This window comes from Delphinus delphis, chromosome 4 (assembly GCF_949987515.2).
Source record: "Delphinus delphis chromosome 4, mDelDel1.2, whole genome shotgun sequence".
NCBI lineage: Eukaryota > Metazoa > Chordata > Mammalia > Artiodactyla > Delphinidae > Delphinus > Delphinus delphis.
This window is the reverse complement of record NC_082686.1, coordinates 59,150,395-59,166,441: the sequence shown is the minus strand read 5'-3', so window position 1 is coordinate 59,166,441 and position 16,047 is coordinate 59,150,395. Positions and strand designations below refer to the sequence as shown.

Below are 16,047 nucleotides of genomic sequence, written 5' to 3'. Positions count from 1 at the left end.
TGTTAAAGCCTTATTGAGGTCTTACTACACACCAGGCTATGAGCTAAGCATTGTGATATAGAGATCAGTAAGCTACACTGGTAGTACTGCCTTCAGTCAGCTCACATGTCATTGGAGAAAGAGACATACAAATATACAAATGAATACAGTACAGTGAGGTAAATTCTGTGAGTCTGTGGTAGCCTGAATAATGCCCCCCCCACAAGACAGCCACATCCTAATCACCCAAATCTATGAATATGTTTACTTACATTGCAAAACAGATTGTGTAGATATGATTAAGTTAAAGACTCTGAAATGAGGAGAGTATCCTGGGTTATTCTGGTGGGCTCAGTGTAATCACTAGGGTCCTTTTAAGATGAAGGCAGGCAGGAGGGTGAGAGAGAAAGAGAGGCTGGAGGGAGATTGGAAGATGCTGTGCTACTGACTTTGCAAATGGAGGATGGAGACATGAGCCAAGGAATGCAGGTGGCCTCTAGAAGCTGAAAAAAGCAAGAAAATGAATTCTCCACTAGAGCCTCCAGAAGGATCCAGCCCCGACAACTTTAGTCCAGTGAGATCCATTTTGGACTTCTAACCTCCAAAAATGTAATATAATAACTGTGTTGTTTTAAGTGACTATGTTTGTAGTAATTTGTTACAGCAGCAATAGGAGGCTAACACAGAGGCCAGCACAGGGCACTACGGGTGTACATAAAGTCGTCTCTACATCAAGCTATGGAGTGGGAATGGGATGCTCAGGAAGAATTACCTAGAGGTGATGACACCAGAGCTGAGGGAGATTGTGTTTCAGGGAAATGGCCCAGATAGAGAAATTAATATGTACAAAGGCACACACAGAGAGCATGCAAAGTGTTTCAGTGTGGCGTGGCTATTTGTATTAAACAGTAAAAATATCAACAATACGAATTCTGCTAACAGTAAACACTGTTTGTATGCCAGACACTATTCTAAAGCACTTTTTAACTGTGAGCACTTTATAAGTTTGTATTATTATCTTCATTTTACCTGTAGGAACACTAAGATTTGGAGGAGTTAGGTAACCTTCCTGAGATCATAGAGCTAGTAAAGGGCAGATCTAGAATCAAAACCTTGCTGGTCCGTCTTCAAAACCCACTAACTGCCTCTCTAATACATTCGCGGGGGGCCTTAAGTAAGCTGGTATCAGGGTAGCTGAAGATAAATGAACTATTAGAAAGATATAAATGAGGTGAGGATCAGGAAAGCTTGGTATATCGTCTTGTTTTGGACACTGACAGAAGATGGGGTTGATGGAGAGTCAGACGGCCTCCAAGTTTCTATGATCGTGGTTTTGCTGCTGCTCCAGGCAGAGCCTTCCTTGACTAACTTAAATTACTTCTGCGTTACAAATGCACACTTTGCATAAGCCTCTTTATTTCATTTCTTCCTTTTCCGCTAATGGTTGAGGTGGAGATGGGGGCGTATGCACCAACTCAACTGCGGACCTCACTTTCCACATCTGTAAAATACCTTGAAGTAGCATCGAAACTGGTTGTGCTTCCGTGGGGAAGCGTAAACACATGGCGGATTCCTCGCCCCATTCCGAGATTCTGATTGAGTAGTACAGGGATGCGGTTCCCCCAAATTCTCCCAAGTAATTCTGATACGCGGCCAGGTATTAGTGACCAGGGGCTGGATGACTCTCTGGGTTCTTCAGGTTCACCGTACTTGGTCCACTATTTCGTGAAGGACCCGCCCCTTTCCCCTCCCGGGCCCCGCCCCCGCCCCACCCCTTGCCCTCTACCTTCCCCTGACGTCGGCTCATCGCCCCTCCTTCGGTCGCTCCACTGGGTCTCGCCCAGGTCCACCTTTCCCAGTCCCTCTCCTGCCTCCCAAGATGGCTGCGCTGCTGCCGGGCCCGCAGCCATGGAACCGCGTGAGGCTCCCTAAGGCGGGGAGCCGCAGCACAGTGACCGTACAGGACCCCGGCGCGGCGCTGGGTGAGTGAGGCGCCCGGCGAGGGGTGCAGGCTTTTCCGGAGGAGGCGTCAGGCAGGCGCACGTGCGCGGGGTGGGGGCGGGACTTCCGGAACCCGCGGGACGCTGCGCAGGGCCGCGACCGATAGAGGCCTGGGTCCTAGAGCTTGCTGAGGAATTTTGCAGGCATCGCCGTTCCTCGCTGGACCCATCGAGTCTACCGCAGGGCCTGGCTGGGGCCCAAGATCCAGCCCCGCACCGAAATGGGAAAGAGGACGGACGCAGCTAGCGTCAGGAAAAATTGCTGCTTGGGGACCCTGCGTTCACTCAGGCCACCAAGTGCTGTGGTTCCCCCTCAGTCTTTCTCGACCTCTGCCTCTGAGAGGCTGCGGGTCGTCACTCAAGCACTCTGCAGTTAAACCGCAATCTTTCTGGATCCCTCGTTTCTTATCTGTAAAATGGGGTTAGTTTTCCCTATCACCGGGTTGTTCGGAGGATCTAATGATGTCATTTAGGAGAGCGTGGTCTAAAGTGTTCTATCAAGGTATGGTGGCATTGCCGTTATTAGGCAGTAGGGCAGTACACGCTGGGCTCAGGAGCCAAATTGCCTGGGTTTGAATCCTGGCTCTTCTCTCTGCTGGAGCTGGGGTGAGGAGTGGGAAATGTCATTATTTAACCTTTCTGGGCTTAAGCGCATTTTCAAATGGGGATAAAAATAGTACTTGCCTCATAGAGCTGTTCTGATGAAAGAATTAACATTATAGGTAAAGCATTTGGAACAATGCCTGATACAGTAAATAAACACTCAAATGACAGCTGTTATTATTAAATACTTGTAACTTATCTAATCATCACATCCCCCTCCCCATCCATCCATCCTGCTCAGTTTACAGATTAATCTTACCCCTTCCTCTATTCAAAGATTCTTTAACAGGATTCTGTTAGGCGTGGAAATTCACCAAGTCTCCCCCCACCCCAAAGGCAGCCCATTCTGGCCTCAAATAGTTCGTATAGTAAGAAAGTTCTCCACATTGTGTGTAAGTCTTCCTTTGCGTTACTGCCACTTAGGATGCTACTGCTACCCTTAGAGCCATAGAGAACATATTTACTCCCATCTTCTGTTCACAGCTTTTTCAGACTAGGAGGCTGTTACCTTGTCTTACTAAATAAGCACCCCGTGTTCAGTCAGACATTCATTATGTAATATAATTTCCAGCTGTTATAGTGATTTCTCTTCTGAATATATTCTTAAAGTGGTAGAGAAGTATACAACACGTCCCACCTTTAAGGTACTCGAAGTGTTAAGTGTACACCAAATGACTGCAGAGTATTCGTATGAAAGATTATTAAGATCATGATAAAATGTGGTGTAAAGATGTACATTCTACTTTAACACATGTTCTCTTAATGATTTCCTGGACTTGATATCATCTGTCACTGTACGATCACTTCCTTCCTATGTCATTTCTCACATACTTGGAAACATTAATTATGTTCTTACAGGTGAGGCTGATTATGTTAATTTGTTCTTGATTTCTTTAAAACATAAGGAAATATGCTTCTTTCAGTGTATTTTTTATAGAATATACTTAATGTAGAAATGCATATTAAGTCTTACGAAACATCTCTGCTTTAGACCTTTGCATTGCAGCTGTAATTAAAGAATGCTGTCTCGTTACATTGTCACTGAAGAGCCAAATCTTAGATGCAGAAACAGATGTATTATGTGCAGTCCTTTACAGCAATCACAACAGAATGGGCCGCCACAAGCCCCATTTGGCCCTCAAACAGGTAAGGTGGGAGCCCTGTGTTTAATACTCAACATGTTTGAGTTGATGAAGATGGAGATCACACTGCCATTTAATATTTTGTAACTTAATCGCAGTAACTTACTTGTGATTTATAGGTCATCTTGCAATTGCATGTGGGCTTTTTTTTTTTTTCTTCCCCTGAAAGCATTTCAAAAAACAATTTAAAAAGGAACTATGTTGCATTCTTTCCCAGTCTTGTTTCTAGTAGGTAGGTAATTTTTTGTTTTTATGTTTACTTTTTATTTATTTATCTTATTATAGGTAATTTTTATGAAAAATTTTCTTCATTATATGCAATCTATAATAAAGTACCATGTCTCTGCCTAGTTTAAAGATTGAGTACTTTGATCAAGACAGAGTTTTGGATTAAGAAACAATTTTCCTGACCATAATCAAAATCCCAAAATCATAAAAAGAACAAAGTTGCAGTCTATTTATTGTGGGGTATGTAATCTAATCGGTAATATATTGAATGAGTATATAACAAGTTGTGTAAAGTGGTTTTGTGTAACTTTTGGAGTTAAAGACAAAATTGGGCCCTCCAGCTCAGGGACTACACCACAGAGTAGAGCCTCCTAACCTGAGTTCCTTACGTGTCCATTCATTCATTCATTTTATTAATTCTCCAAGTATTTTTGAAACTTTCTATGTGCCAGGCACTGTGCTTCGTGCTAGGTGTACAGGATGAAAAAGACAGACATAGTCTCTAACCTTACAGATTCATGCTCTCTGGTTAGTTTTCCACTCCCATTACTTAAGGCAAAAAAGATGAAGATTTTTTCATCAAAGAAAGATTTGGGATCATGGTCTTTCTTAAGTTTTCTTCTCTGGGGCAGCTTTTATCTCCTTCTGAGTCTTTAACGCCAAAACCAAACTTACCATCTCAGATCTAACATACGTATTTCTCCTCCCGGCTTCCAAGTTGCGAATAATTATCCGGTCAGAAAAATTTGGTGTTCTGTTTTCTCTGCTTCTTTCTTTTACGTAGCTCTCCTATCCGGCCAACTGATCAGTCAAAACTTTCTCTGCATCTAGTCCCTTTTTAGTTCTGGCTGCCATTTCTTTTTTCTGACCTTGTCAGTTGTTAGTCGTCTTGCGATTCTGACTGATCTTTCATCTTCCAGTCTTTCCTCCACTCTGGCATATTCATGTGTACCAAAGCCAGGTTAATCATCCTAAAACACAGCTTTAAGTTTTAATATTTCTCCACTGTCTCCTGAATAAAGAGGAAGCCTCTTAGGTTAACTTACAAGATCCCCCGTGATCTGGCCTCTTCAGTTTTCCTTAGCTCAGGCTTCTCTCTGGTCTTCATCTTCATATATTTTGTATTTCAGATGGCCTGAACTCTTCGTGAGTCCTCCTACTCACCACATTCGTTCCCTCCTCTGAGCCTTTGCTCACCTGGTCCTGTATGTTTACAATGCCCAATCCCTCTATCACTTGATCTCTTATGTCTGTGGCACTTACAGACTGTTGAAATTTAGTACTTAATAATTTACTGTCTTGTTTTAATAGTTTCACTATTAGAAATCATGTTGCTTCAGAAAAAATAAAATCTTGAGAATAATCTTATACTTACCTTGGTCCCCTTTATAGCATCAAGCACATCCTGGCATGTAGTACAATAAATTCTTAGTCATAACCTGATTTGAAGAATTTATTTGGCTGGATAAATTTCAAATTTTTAACCAGAAGCAATTGCTTTGGGCTATGGGTTTCTTTACCCTTAAAAAAAGGCATTCTTTGGTATTGAGTGTATTTCCATACTTTGAAATTTTGTATTTCTTTGTTTTCCTGGTCACATCAGTGGCTTTGTCTGTGTCACACATGAGCTGCTCTTCCCCTTTCAGGTTGAACAATGTTTAAAACGCTTGAAAAACATGAATTTGGAAGGTTCAATTCAAGATCTCTCTGAGTCATTTTCTTCTAAGTAAGTGGTCCAGTTGCTTTGTAATGGGCTTTTTGGTGGGCTGGAAACCCAGTGTCTTGCTGTGATCTCGCTTTAGACTTGCTTCACTTATTGTTAGAATATAAACAATTATACCTTAGCTGTACAAATTTTGTTTCAATAAAAGGCCCCTGGTATTCTGTGGTAATCTCCCTCTCTCGGCCAGTGGGAGGAAATGATGTGACATTGAAATCTGGGTCATGGTAGATTATTTTGAAACATAAGTGTCAGTCAACTTCAGTGAGTCATTATTAAACATAACTACCTCAAATTGAGCTTAAAGCAAGTCTGCACTTGAAAACTGCTATATAAGTGCTTTATATTTAAGAATGAAAGTAATGTACTTTTCTATTTTTGCCAAGTGAAAATCAGCCTGTAAATACCAAAGCATGTGTCATCCCTAGCCAACCAGTGGTGGAACTGGTGTTGATGAAGATTTTGGGAGCCTGCAAGTTGCTACTTCGCTTGTTGGACTGTTGCTGCAAGACATTTCTGTATCCTTGAATCAACTAAAGTACCTTCTTCTGAATTGGAATTGTTGGGATATATTTAATAGTATTTCTATTTGAAAGCTAGGGAGTCTGTAGGAGTTATAACTTATGGGAATTCTTAAAATTTTGTTCTTTGGCTTCCTTTTCCTGGGATTTGCCTGATATAGCCATTGCCAGAGACTTCTGTCTCTACCTAGTATGTATTATCCTAAGGGCACTGACTGTTAGAAATTCTTAATCTTAGAAACTAAATTTATATGAGACCTCTAGCAGAGTGTGTATTACTTTATTTTTCCTCTAGCAGAGTGTATATTACTTTATTTTTAAGCTTCCGTGACTTAAATAGAACATGTTTTAAGGTTTTAGTTCCTTCAAGAAAATTCTTTCTACTTCCAGTCTGTTTTTTTCATAAATGTAACTTAAAGAAACCTAAATTCCTTTGATTCTGTTTTCCAATTTTAACTTGATTCTCCAGCTTGACTGTGAAACATCTAGGTTTGCAAGAATTCATTATTTTAAACCTTGTGATGGTTGGGCTGGTGAGCAGGTTATGGTATGTATGTATGTACCTTTGAAATCCTTCATTTCTCTAACTCAGACTAAGTTTCTTATTAGTAGTTTTCATATTTGCTTTCCCATGGGATGCTGAAGGTGCAGGAATTCTGTTTCTTCATTTGATCAGAGTTTATTTGGGGTAGATTGGGAAGCTAAGTGTTGATGGTTATGTCAAAGGATTAGGCTTTGAATCTGAATCCATGAGATCACCTCAACACTAAACAACTAAGCAAATGAATTCCTAGGATTAGCAGCTGGAATTTAAAAAAAAAAAGGGTTCCTCTAATCATTCAGCAGCTGGGCCATTTAAAATGAAGGTGTTCCTGAGCAGTCTGTATCATTTGTTTCTGCCATTAGGTTTCTAACTTTTAATGGCAATTACCTTCCTTATGTTTTCTAGATTCCTTTCTTCCACCTGAACCACCACTGCTTTTTGAGCCATAGTTAGTTGATGTAAAGAACACTGATAATACTAGTTGCAAACCAAAGAGCCCTTCCCTTGCATCTCACAATATATATTATGAAACTTATTTGATGGATAATTGGATTCAAAATCTGCCCATATTTATAAGGAGAACTGTTTTGGGCCATTTTAAACAATTGGTTTGATAAGCTCTAATTTGAATGAAAGCCAAAAAAAAGAGAGAAAATTCTCTCTAAACCTTGCTTTGATATCTTAACCTGGATATCTCAAGTACTATTTCCAATCATCTTATTTTTTATTCTGCTTGTTTTTAGTACTAACAGTGTTAGAATTACTAATTGTATTATTTTAAAATATCAAACCTTCATTATTCCTATAATGAAAATAGCTTTGATTTTTGCTGATTATAATAATAATACATGGTTATTTTAAGAAACTTTTAAAAATAGAAAAAATGCAAAGAACCTGAAATTTGCCTAAAATCTCATCATCTAGATAAAACCACACTTAAGATTTTGAGGCACATCTTTTGAGATATCTCTCCATGTAGTACTTTATTTGGTTTTATATAGCATTTTGTACTTGCATTTTTCTGTTTAGGCTGGACTAATCTAGCTCTTTGCAAGTGTCCGCTTGAGCGTTTTTTTAATCTATAGTGGCAGATTCACAGGCATTATTTTCAGCTTTGACTCTCTTATTATTTTTTTTTTACTTTTTTTACTTTTTTTTGTGGTACGCGGGTCTCTCACTGTTGTGGCCTCTCCCGTTGCGGAGCACAGGCTCCAGACGCACAGGCTCAGCGGCCATGGCTCACGGGCCCAGCCGCTCCGCGGCATGCGGGATCTTCCCGGACCGGGGCACGAACCCATGTCCCCTGCATCAGCAGGCGGACTCTCAACCACTGCGCCACCAGGGAAGCCCTGACTCTCTTATTATTATGTAATCTGCAAATGATAATTACTAGCTAATTCATGAGATCCTTCTTCTTTCTCTAGGGTTCTCTATAAAGATGTTTTAAAAAGGCTGGTTTCTTTATATGAGCCATTGTTTGGATTACTTCAAGAGGTCTCCAGGATTCAACCATTGCCTTACTTCAAAGGTTTTACCTTTCCTTCTGATATTGCTGAATTTTTAGGAGAGCCCTACTTTGAAATCTTTAAGAAAAAAATGCCTACAGCTTTTGCAGCTAAAGGAGTAACTAAACTGCTAAATAAACTATTTTTAACAAAAGAGCAATCACAGAGGTCCAGTGAAGAAACATTACTTAGAATTTCCAAAAAAGCTAAACAAATGAAGATCAATACTCAGAATAATGTGGATCTTGGACAGCCAGTAAAGAATAAGAAAATCTTAAAAGGTAATTTGCTTTGATATGGCACATACTCTAAAAAAAACAAACAAAAAAACTTTTGAAATTACAATGTAGTCATGCATTGTGTAGGAAGAAATTCAGCATCTTCTTAATTTTAACTCTGATTATTCTTAGAGAGGTATGTTAATACCTGTGTTTTCTCAGCTTGAGCATATAAAGTTGTTTCTGTTGTTGCTTCATAGTTCTTTGCTTGCTTAATTCCCTTTGTTTCTCTTGTAGTAATTTGGCAAGAAATGTAGTCATGCACATAAGAATTTGTTGATTTAAAAATAGTATGCCTAAGTTTTTGTATCTGTGATCTTTCCATCTTCACAGAAAAGTCATCAGAATTTGACGTGAGGGCTTTCTGCAAACAGCTGAAACACAGAGCTATTCAGGTTTGTCTGGCTTATTTTAATATAGCTTATGATTTCTGCTGATTTGTAGAGTAGATGCCACTTACCAATGGCAGGGACTGAATCTTCTGTTTTTATCCCCAACTCTAAGAGTAGTGCCATCTTAGTTCTCAGTGTGTGTTTCTGAATGAATAGAGGCATTCCCAAGGGATTTGAGTGCATGTAGTTAATTCAGTTAATACGGTGCCTTCAGAAACATTTTACTAAGAGCTTTGCTAGAATTTTAAAGTTATCCTAGGATCCATCATAGGAGTGGATTGTACTGCAGCTTAAGAGTATGGGCTTTACAATCAGACAGAAGTGGTTTGAGTCCTGGCTTTGGTTTGTACTACTCTGTGACTTATGTAAGTTTCTTGGCCTGTCCATACCTCTGTTTCTAATAACAGTATGTACCTCATAGGGTTGTGCCAGTTTTAGTTCATGTAAAGTGTTCAGCACAGAGTCTAAAGTGTGGTAAGCATTTAATTGGTGTTAGATATTGTTACCGACTTTCATCGTCATTATCGTCATCCTCATCCTTTGTCATGAGGCTTCTATTTCTTTCTTCCTGTCAGCATTCAAGCTTTAACCTGATTCCTCTCCTTGGCCAGTGTCTGCAAATTCTGTTTGTTCTGGACCTGACATGGATAAGTACATCAATGTCATCCTCTTTCATCAGTAACTTCTTGACTTCTTTTACCCTTTCTCTTTTCAAAACTGTTTTCTTCTGGTTTCCTTCATGGGTTATTTTTTCCATTCAAGAATTCTTAATCATTTCTAATGAGTCAGTGCTTTCTTGAAGGCTTACAAGGATTCCAGTTTGCATTTATATTTTGTCCGATTCACAAGTTCCAGAGGAAGATATGATCATCATCACACTTACGTTGCATTTACTCTTTGCCAGGCATTGTTCAAAACACTTTATATGTGTTAACTCATATAATCCTTGCAAAAGCCCTGTGAGGTAGGTGCTATTATTACTGTTGCCATATTTCAGATGAGAAAATTAAGGCACAGAAAGGACAAGAAATTTGCACAGGCCACACAGCAGATATGGGGCAGAACTGGGATTTGAATGCAGGCAGTTTGGTTTCATAGTCTTTGTCCTTTATCTTTACACCAGTCCTCCAAATAGTTTCGTCAGCTCTCTCTCTTAATAACTACGGCTCTCTGTGACTCTTGAAACTTTCTGCAGTCCGTCCACCTGTTCCTAGGTGAGCTGTTTCCAGCATGACCAATGACTACCATATTTTTAGCATTTAGCACCAATATGCTTATCTTACTTTTAGGTCAAACTTTTATGGATCACCAACACAAAGTGTTGATAGGTCTCTGCTTTCATATTTTCTACTACTTTATGTTCTTGAGAGTGAGAAATTTGGAAGAAGGTAAGTTTTGAACAGAGGATGGAAGCAGACCTACTAGGTGGCATATTTCAATAAACAGTAAAAGTTGATAAAATTCAAACTTGACTTGATATAGAAAGATGAGGTTGAAGAGACCAAAGGTGCCACATCAAAATATGGTTGGATTGGAGTTGGAAATGTTGCTCAGTTAAGCATTTTTAACATACATTCAGCAATCATCCCCATTCTCACATGTTTTCAATAACATTTATGACCCATCATTGAGGAGGGTGACTCAGGATATAGAAATAAATGAAAAACAAGTTGTGGTAGTCCAGTATTAGAGGAAGAGGGCTCTTCAGTGATTTTTTTCCCACTAGATAGGCTTTGACCAATACTTAATCACGTGGAGTTTTATTCGTATGTATAGGTTAAATAAATAGATATGTATGCAAATATTTATATTGTCACCTGTATACAGCTGAATTTAGCTATAGATGGGATCTGCTGTAGCACAGAGGGGAAAAAATCTTGTGTTAGGAGCAGTGAATAAAAACATTTTTAAGAAAAAGGAAGGGAATTCCCTGGCCATCCAGTGGTTAGGACTCTGCGCTTCCACCGCAGGGGGCACGAGTTCAATCCCTGGTTGGGGAACTAAGATCCCACAAGCCGAGCGGCAAAAAAAAAAAAAAAAAAAAAAAAAAGAAAGGAAAGCATAGTGGGCTGAAAAAACTTTTTTTCCTTCTTTTAAAAAGACATATTTTCAAATTTTTATAGTCTGTGAGTCAGCTTCTCTCTGTTGTTATGTAAGTCAGTAACAAATCCAATATATTTTTCTCATCGTTCCATATTTCAGGCGAACAGTTTTGAGTTTAAATGTTCTCAATCCAAACTAAAGGCAACCAAACGTTCTTCTTGGAAAGCAATAGGAACTCCCTGTGTAAAAAGTCTTGTGCAAAGATTCCGAGAAACTGACACTTTCGTACAACTTTCTGAAGAGATCCAAATGGCAATTCTGTGGTGTAGGAGCAAAAAACTCAAGGCTCAGACCACCTTTCTGGGTAATAAACTTCTTAAAAGCAACCGGCTTAAACATGTGGAAGCTCAAGGCTATAGGTAGGTACATCACAAAAATTGTATTTCTTTACTTTTTCTATTATCATTTAGGGCAAAAGTATATATATTCAAGTTAGCCTTTTTAATGTCCAGTAGTCTAAAGTTGAGACCTACTTAAAGTACAGTTTTGTTAAACCTATTACAGTACAGTACTATATAGTCGATTGTGTTAGTTGGGTACCTAGGCTAACTTTGTTGGACTGACGAACAAATTGGACTTAAGAACATGCTCTCGGAATGGAACTCGTTTGTATGTAGGGGACTTACTCTATCTATTCAGGGCTTTATAATGGTTCCCGTGGGTGAATCACAGTCTAAAATTTGTTAAATTTTCTTTAAAAATTTATGGAAAAGATATTCCTATTTTAGTAAAAAATATATATTGATGGTTTTATAGCAAGTTTTCATTAAAAGCTGTTGGGGAAGTTAAGGGTTTTTACATTACATTCTAGAGTAGAAACTCAGCCTAAGATGGAGGTGTTCTGTTCAAGACTGCATGTAAAGTCAGAGGTAGATGAGGCAGAGATGATAATTAAAAGTTAATGCAGAGGGTAAGAAACTAGTAGTTATTTGATTAGACCATTATTTTGCACCCCACAAAAATATAGTGTCCTTTTATTCTGCCCTGGTTTGCTGTTTCAGTAATATATTTGTAGTACATTTGAATTTTATTTAATGTCCACAATAACTCTGTGAGGTAGGTAGTATTATTCATATTATATAGATGAGGAAATACAGGATTTTACTCAGGGTATTAGAGCTGGAGATCTAGAACTCAGTGCAGATCCTCTGATCCTTCTGTTTTCATTCTTCCTATTTCCATTTCAATTGGGAAGTACACCTACCCTCTCCTCAATTAAAGATTACTGCTTATGGTAAGACAAAATGGTTTGGAAACAGAGATCATGAATTACTACATTAAAATGGGCTTCCTCAAAGTTCTATATTTGTTTAAAAAGGAAGAGGGTAATGTAGGAGATACAGACTCGTGCTAATCTTTTGCAGTCTATCACAAACAGGCAGTTAGCAGGGTACCAATGTACCTTGTGGCAGTGTACCCTATTCAGAAGCAAAACACCTAAAGTAACTGGCCATTTGAGTTCCAAATTCCCAAATTTGAAGATGATATATGAATCACAGTTAGGGTAGCTCAAGGCTGTCATTATGTCTATGCCAGGAGCCCTGTTTTCTCATTCTACATAAACTCCCTCTTCACTTTTATTCCTTTTTCTTTGTTCATTTCCTGCCGTAATATGAATCTGTTAATCCAGAAATGGGTTGATGCATCCTAGCAATTTTTCTATTTGTGATTCATCTTTTCCCCAGTTCCATTCCTATTATATTATGAACAGATTAGCAATTATCGGGGAAGAGCTCTGGCACTAAAATATGGAGATATCTCACCATTCAGTTACCTTGCTACTTGTAGGAGCTACTTTACTTTGGAAACATAATGGGGACACATTTGCTCACAATCTAAATCAGAGGGAAGTTGTGCTCTGAAAACACAGACTTGGGTTGAAGCTCCTATTTCCTTATTTTTCCTTATGATTCTGGAGTTGTACACAGGCATAGGACTTATAAATATTTTTCAATTGGAAGTTGGTAAAAGGGAGACAAAAGTTTCTGAGAATGTTTTTCTGCATCTTAACAATCTCCAATTTTTCCTCTCTCTGTCTTAAAGTTTGCCAAAGAAACTAGAGTGCATAAAAACATCAATTTGCAACTGCCTTCTTCAAGGCTCAGGTAGCAAAACTTTGAAGAATCATCTGAGACGAAGATCACAGAATAAATTTTCATTGAAACGAAGGAAACCACAGAGAAAGTTGCAGTCGACTCTTTTAAAGGAAACCCAGCAGCCCCCTCAAGGGACTCAGAGCGCTACCGATATCATTAAAGGGAGACTCTCACACCCTACAGTTTGTACAACTGATCTCTACCCTAACAATAAGCAAGTGTTGAGTAGAAGAGTTTCAAGTCCTGTCATACAAACTAAGGAGAAACAAATTCATGAAACTCTTATAGAAAGCAATGAAAATGAAACTGATTCTTGGACAACGATGCAAATAAATAAACATAATACATCAGGAATCACTAAGGAGACAGACGACATTGATGATATTTTTGCTTTAATGGGAGTTTAGATGCTCATATGTGAGACTTTTAACTGGTTAACCAACTGCTCCAGTGTTCTGTTTTAAGTAGAACAGCTGAGATCTGGAAAGATCTGAAAGTACCATTTGTACTCAGAGGAGCTGCTTAAGTGCAACATTGTAGAGCAGTTCATTTTAGTTCAGTAAACGCTTGTCATAGCTTTGTGTCATTTAACTGACAAGTATTTGACTAACAGTCAATTTTTGACTTAATTAGGATCTGAATAATTAGGTTTGCAAAACCTACACTGTGCCTTAGTAGCAAGGAATCACCAAAAAGGTCACTTTAGCCTTAATGGCTCCATTGTAGCTAAGTGCTCTTCTGAACACCAAGGTTTGTAGCTTTTAACAGTTGTGCCCTCTTCTGTTAGAATTATCATAGAAGTTTTGCCACTATTACCAGGGAGTGGTCACAACCATTATTTCACTTCATTTGTTAACCTTACCACACAGGAGGGCATATTAAAATGCTTTTGGAGTTCCACAAGGTTTGTGGGGGCTTTTGTTTATTTATTTGGGTGCTAGTGACTGAGTCCAAATAAAATTTTTTTCAAAAAGGATGTAAAGTGACTTGTGGTTATACACAAAGTAGAAGGAGGCGAGAAAGTTAGATGAAAAGATAAAGCTAAGGAGACACAAAATCAACCAACCCAATGAGGCTAAAAATAAATTCATAATTTGGTGCTGATGTTGTCATCTGATTATTTGTATGTTGCTCATACAATTGCTCTGAGAAGGTAAATCTTACATATTTTCAAATAATGATGTGAAGTTTGAGGTATCTTTCAAATGTTCTAGTTTTCTAGAATTAGGTTAATAAGCTATTTGTTCAGCAGGTTATAGGCTTAAGTTTTCTGTTTATATACAGTAATTTATAGAAAAATGAAACAGTGCCCTAGTATATACTGCATCCTTCCTTTCCTCAGCCATCCTATCATTTTTTAGCATCCTTTTTTTTCTTTATCTGGCCTTGTTCTTTCCTCATCTGCTTTCTGTATATTTTCCCACTTACCTACAATACTGTATCAGAGGTTCTCAAACTGTAGGATGTTTTGAGAATCACTTGGTGGGTTATTTAAAAATGCAGGTTTTGAGTCCCTTCCAAAGAGATCGATAAATATGGTTAGGGGAGAGGACCAGAAGCCTGCATTTTTATTAAGGGGCTCAGGTGATTTTGATGCAAGTAGCCCAAAATGCAAAGTTAGATAAATGCTGGTTTAGCTTCCTTTTCTGAAGCCTTGCTAAATATCCTATTTAATTCAGAGTTCTTAATCAATCTCTAGTCACTTTTTATTGTTTATATTTCTCCTGGTTTCCTACAAGGTGGTAGAGCTACTTAGTGCTTTAAAACATGGACAATACCAAGGAAGTCTCATTCATGACAAGTCTAGAAATAGCCACCAGCTTCTAACATTTAAGGTCAGGTCTTGCGTCTATTTTTATTTGCACATGCCTCCACTAGTCGTGTGGAGCTAGTAGGTTTCCCTGGGCTTAGGTCCCTCCCTTTAGTGGCATTATTGTCTAAGAATCATAAACTTTTACAGCCGGAAGAGACTTTGGAGGTCATCCTTCGCTGGAAAAAAACAGAGTAGTTCAGTGAATTGTGTAAGGTAAAACTGGATTAGACTATAAGCCTAGCATTTTTTTTCTACTTCATTAATGTTCCTTTGGAGTATGTTTCTTTATCTCCTCCTCCCATCTGACCCTTAAAATTCTGGGAAAAATGTAAAGAGCTTCATGTGTCCATAAAATGATAATTTATATATAAGGAACATAGTATTCTATGTTATTTTTTCCAAACAACTTAAATTCAAATGTTTTAAATTTTTAAAAGTGAAATCTTAAATATACAAACCCATAACTTATCCAGTAAATTAGATTAGAGAATACTGTTAGCGTCATCATAGTGAATACCAATTTAATCACTTTGGGTGGCATTAAAACACTGGTCATTTTAAGAGCAGTGTGGTAGACCTCCCATATGTCACTTCAAATCCTCTTGGCCTCTTACCTGACCACTAGTATGGCAACCAGTTTCAAGCAGGACTGGGCAACTGCACCTTGCCTCCTGGCTTCTGACAAGCTACAGGAACTGCTTGGCATTTGGGCATATACAACTTGGGAGAGGTGTGGCGCCGTCCTCTAACCGCCCTTCAAAGACAATTCAGAGGCACATTTAATAAGGCTGCTCAAGATCAAGCCCTAGTACTATGTTGTTTCCAACTCAATGCGTCCTTGATTGGCTTTCCTGCCATCTGTTTCATTTCCCCTTCACTCCTGTTCGCTGGGATCACATCCCCAGTAAACTACTGGATGCAAGCTTTTGTCTTGGGCCGTGCTTTTAGGAGAACCAGAACCAAGGCTAAGACAAGCAGTAAAAAAAACACTGGCAGGTAGAAAGATGACTTTTAACAAATTCTGTTGTTACATATTTTACTCGGTGAATGCCTATATTAAAAGTTATTTTAAAAATTTATTTATTTATTTTTGGCTGAATTCAGTCTTCGTTGTTGCTTGCAG

General features: G+C 38.7%; 3 protein-coding genes across 7 annotated transcripts in view; 1 reads left to right on the top strand and 2 right to left on the bottom strand.

Annotated features, from left to right (window-relative positions):
* Positions 1-1,848, bottom strand: part of BOC (BOC cell adhesion associated, oncogene regulated) — a 264,043-nt gene extending 262,195 nt beyond the window's left edge. Inside the window, exon 1 of the mRNA XM_060010636.1 lies at positions 1,766-1,848. The gene's annotated coding sequence lies outside the window, so the exon portion shown is untranslated. The remainder of the gene's footprint in view (positions 1-1,765) is intronic.
* Positions 1,842-14,324, top strand: NEPRO (nucleolus and neural progenitor protein). 5 transcript variants are annotated; one of them, XM_060010637.1, is made up of 9 exons: positions 1,842-1,961; positions 3,574-3,728; positions 5,599-5,678; positions 6,059-6,190; positions 6,663-6,740; positions 8,162-8,523; positions 8,854-8,915; positions 11,115-11,374; positions 13,059-14,324. In XM_060010637.1, exons 1-9 carry the CDS (start codon positions 1,859-1,861, stop codon positions 13,516-13,518), a joined length of 1,692 nt encoding a protein of 563 aa, XP_059866620.1. In that variant the 5' UTR covers positions 1,842-1,858; the 3' UTR covers positions 13,519-14,324. The 5 variants fall into 5 exon arrangements, with proteins under 5 accessions (XP_059866620.1, XP_059866623.1, XP_059866625.1 ...); XM_060010640.1 differs by having other exon boundaries at positions 1,883-1,961; positions 3,630-3,728; XM_060010642.1 differs by lacking the exon at positions 1,842-1,961 and adding an exon at positions 2,033-2,400 and having other exon boundaries at positions 3,630-3,728.
* Positions 8,963-16,047, bottom strand: part of GTPBP8 (GTP binding protein 8) — a 29,163-nt gene continuing 22,078 nt past the window's right edge. The window contains exon 6 of the mRNA XM_060010644.1: positions 8,963-9,550. Coding sequence (XP_059866627.1) covers positions 9,484-9,550 — 67 coding nt within the window. The 3' untranslated portion in view covers positions 8,963-9,483. The remainder of the gene's footprint in view (positions 9,551-16,047) is intronic.